We start from the raw sequence: 3,725 nt of genomic DNA, 5'->3' as shown, positions 1-3,725 counted from the left end.
TGCCGCGCTCCAGACCAGCGGGCGCGTGGTGCGCGCGTGTCCCCGAGCCTTGTCTTGGGTTAGGGAAGGGCGCCCAGGTCGGAGCTGGCGAAAAGTCCGCCAAAGCCAGCTTGGGGCGGGTCTTTCGATTTCTATTTTCTGAGAACCGAGGGCCCTGTTCCTCGTGTCCACTCTTCTCTGAGGCAGATGCCTAATGTGCGCGCGAGGAGGGTGCGGGTCTGGGGCCCCCGGGTAGCAGGGAACAAGCCCGGAAGCGACGCCCCCATTTAGCCTCCCCTCCCCCGACGTTGCAAAGACCCGCCCCTGTCCCCACCCAAATTACTAAGGGCTGACACCTTTGCCCCTATCAGCCTTGCGCCCGCGACACCTCGGAGGGGATTAGCTTTGGAGGAGCAGAAGGTAACAAGAAATCCATCTCTCTGGGTCCTTAACAGAAAACGTTTATTGCCAGGGGAAGATCCTTCAGAAGACGAATTCGCTCTTGGCCTTCCCCCATCCAGCTTTTTTGTCGGCATAATATTTACACTTGTACAGTATACAGTATTTCTCCGGTGCAGCGCCCGAAGCGCAGAGAAATCTTCGGGCGAGTCGGCGTCAAAGTACGGGAGGGTGCTGGGGCGTGTGCAGGTTGAGGGCGTTGGGGTGGGCGTGGCCGATCAGGTTGAGGTAATGCCGGTCCAGGCCCTGCACGGGAGCCAGGAAGGGGCTATGCTGCTGCGCCGGGCTCGGGAGCGGCACAGGCGCGCTGGGCAGGTAGGGCAGCGCCGGGCTGCGGGCAGCGCCGTGAGGCCAGGGGAAGGGCCCTGGGGCCGCGCCCTGCGGGAACACGGACGCCTCACCAGGGCTATGTCCCGCGAACTCCGGCCCCGCTGGGTGCAGCTGGTAAGAGAAATCCGGCTCCGGGAGTGAACCCACCGGCTGGAGGGCGGGCTCGGAACCCAAGCGGGCCTTGGACTGCAGGAAGGCGAGGATGCGCGCGTACTTGGTGTCCTTAGTCTCCATCCTCTCCACGGTGGTGAGGTAATGCACCAGGTTCTTCATGCACTCGTGGTAGCCGTAGTGGAAATAGTTGGCAAACTCCGCTAGCAATTCTGCTGGAGGGGCGAGAAAAGCCGTGGAAAGGAAAAAATCATGAGCGGCCTCTTTCCAGCCAGTTTTCTGGTCAGAGTCCCCATTTGAGGCCAGTCTTCCCTTTTTCCTAGCCTGGAGACTGGAAAAGTGCAAGCTAGCGAACTCCTTTCCCTTAAGAGGCTGAGCCCCCCGCTCCCCACCTGAGAGGAGGCGACGGAACCTGTATCCCCATCCCCAGACACCTGTTCTCTAGTTCCCTTAGCTTTCACAGGACCCCGGGCCGCCCCAGCTAGGACAGAGTCCAGAGAGGAGATCCTTTCACTCCCACCCCTACCCCCAGGTCTCTGTGTGGTGCACGGTCCCTGTCCAGGTTCCTTTCTGCCTAACCCGCGCCCACCTTTTTCCCTTCCCCGGGGAAAATCAGCGGAGTGCAGGGCTCTCAGGTACTGTACGGTCATCTCGAGGATCTCTGCCTTCTCCAGCTTCCCGGAACTCTGCAAAAGGAGGAAGGGCTCCTTGTAGCGGCCCAGCGAGGGCCAGCCAACCCCCGCAGGCTGGGTGCAAGGTTTTATCCCTAGAGGACCAGCGAACTGGGCGCTGCTGTGGATCTGCACGAGGGCAGCCTGCTGCTCACTCAGAGCTCAGGCACCGAGGGAGGGAAGCCCACACGTAAGGCCCTCTCTGGCTGCAGACTCCCGGAATTACTGCCAAGAGCGGCAGTAGAGGATCCCCAGTGCCGGCACCTTTCTTTTGGCAGCGGATGTTACCTGCTTCGCCAGGGCCATTGGCACCGTCTTGCCCAGCTCGTTCAAACAGCGGTTAATCCGGTCCCTTCTCCGCTTTTCTATCACTTTGTGGGAAACGGGGGTTCTCTGCGAACAGAGGTTTGTACGTTTAGGATGGCTTTGCCTAGGGAGTCGTCAAAGGCAGGGCTGTGCCAGCCGTCTCCCAGCCCCCAGTGCTGCCCAGGGACAGCCCCAGGCCCCTGCCCCTTCACACCGGGTCACATAGCTCTGCCTTCTCACACCCGCGCTGGTGCGCTCCCCTTCCAACCTCCTCTGGGCCACACCAACGCGCTGAGCGCCATGGCAGTGGGGAAGTGGCCACCAGCCTCCGGGCGTGGGCTCCTCCGCGACTGAGGAGTCCCCTCCCTCTATCCTCATTCCTTTCCCAAACCACTCAGAATTCCTCTCGCTCCAGTCAGGTGGTGGCTTGGGAGTCAGACGCCCCCGCCATGAGGGCGCAAGAGCCACCTGGGCTCAGCGAACTCACTTTGCGTTCTTTGAGCTTGTCTGACATCCTGGTCAGTACGCGCCCTCGGGAGAGGCGGTGGCGAGAGGCACCCGTCCACTCTTCGCCTCGTGTGCCTCCTCGAGTGTCCCAGGTAGACTGTAGCCTCCCAACTACGAGGGGCTGCCTTATAAAGCGGCCATCTAGGGCTCCAAGTGCATTCACGAGTTGAATTATTCCATAGGATTAGGGGAGCTGCGTTTGGGGGATGCATGCATTCAAGATCAGTTTTTAAAAAGTTAAGAGAAAAAAAAAAATTGCAACCGAGGGGGGCGAGCTGGGGGCAGATCAGCTTTGTTAATCCACGTGGCCCTTCAAAGGACACGTGACCGGCGGGGGAATAATATTTGCATGGCAACAGCCGGGGCGGGAAAGGAGGCGGTAAAACCCACGCCGGCGGTCGAGCGAGCGCAGGGGCGCAGCAGCCGCGGGCACCGGGGGGCGAGGACCCTCACAAAACAGTGTCGCCTCCTTTAGTCCCACCGCTGAGTCTCACACGATTGCCTGTTTACAAATCCCAGCAAGCCCGCGGTCCCAGCGCCGAGTGCGTTTTAAAGCCTGTCCAGAGTCATTAAAGTAATTAAGTAAGCCTTTAATAGGCTGTTCCGCCGGGTTCAAGGGAGAGCTCTTGGAGACGGAGGCGCCCCGTTTGTTCCCAGGCTTTTCTCACACGACTTGGTGACACGTCCATCTCCCCCCTTTTTGTTTACACCGCTTTATTTGTCCGGACATCCCGGCAGGTGTGGGGCTGCGGCTGGCACACGAGGCTCCAGCCTCGCCTCGCCCCTCCCGCAGGTCTTTGGCACGCGACGTTCCCCCCTACTCCCTGACCACGTCGCTGGCTTTCTTTTCTCCCCGCCTCGGGCTCTCTCTTCGCGGGGGGAAGAGGCTCAATTTGTAGCCTATTATCCTATACGGAAAATGTCCATTGAAAAGTATGAATAGTTTCATTGGGCTAAATTTTAATAATGACAGAGGGTGGGGGAGGAGAGACAGGCAGGCGTGTGTGCATGTGTGTGTGTGTGTGTGTGTGTGTGTGTGTGTGTGTGTGTGTGTGTGTGAGGGGGGTGGTGAGAGGATTGGGGGCAACACGGAGAAGAGTGGGCCAAGAAGAAAAGGGGGAATGCAGCTGGCCCAGGCGAGCATTATGCGACGTCACCTGCGAGAGGGGGCGCCTACAGACCCCTATTCATTTGCCTAATTTTGGTCAATTTAACAAACTTCAGGAGAAATTATTGTGGCTTTGTCAGGGAGGGTGAAGCCTTCTGATCGAATTAACAGCATGTTTTGATCCGGTAAATGTCATTAGAAAGGGAGAAACAATCGCGCTTAGAGGGCTCTAAGTAATGCGCCCAAGTGGAGAC

The 3,725-nt window shown here is 59.0% G+C and overlaps 1 protein-coding gene across 2 annotated transcripts; it reads right to left on the bottom strand.

Moving 5' to 3' along the window:
• Positions 1–594: 594 nt before the first annotated feature.
• HELT (helt bHLH transcription factor) lies at positions 595–2,370 on the bottom strand. 2 transcript variants are annotated; one of them, XM_010953295.3, is made up of 4 exons: positions 2,344–2,370; positions 1,839–1,943; positions 1,469–1,565; positions 595–1,094 (listed from the first exon to the last, which is right to left on the bottom strand). In XM_010953295.3, exons 1-4 carry the CDS (start codon positions 2,368–2,370, stop codon positions 595–597), a joined length of 729 nt encoding a protein of 242 aa, XP_010951597.2. The 2 variants fall into 2 exon arrangements, with proteins under 2 accessions (XP_010951597.2, XP_010951598.2); XM_010953296.3 differs by having other exon boundaries at positions 595–1,091.
• Positions 2,371–3,725: the final 1,355 nt, after the last annotated feature.

Source organism: Camelus bactrianus, chromosome 26 (assembly GCF_048773025.1).
Source record: "Camelus bactrianus isolate YW-2024 breed Bactrian camel chromosome 26, ASM4877302v1, whole genome shotgun sequence".
Lineage (NCBI taxonomy): Eukaryota > Metazoa > Chordata > Mammalia > Artiodactyla > Camelidae > Camelus > Camelus bactrianus.
The sequence above is the reverse complement of the archived record's forward strand: the minus strand, read 5'-3'. Positions and strand labels throughout refer to the sequence as shown.

Bases quoted from the DNA above. Each gene is read 5' to 3' on its own strand.
- HELT (XM_010953295.3), bottom strand. From the start codon at position 2,370: ATGTCAGACAAGCTCAAAGAACGCAAA. The intron at 1,944-2,343 runs GTGAGTTCGCTG...CTCTGTTCGCAG, and splicing joins ACAAGCTCAAAGAACGCAAA to AGAACCCCCGTTTCCCACAA. The intron at 1,095-1,468 runs GTGGGCGCGGGT...TCGCCCCTCCAG, and splicing joins TCCCCGGGGAAGGGAAAAAG to CAGAATTGCTAGCGGAGTTT.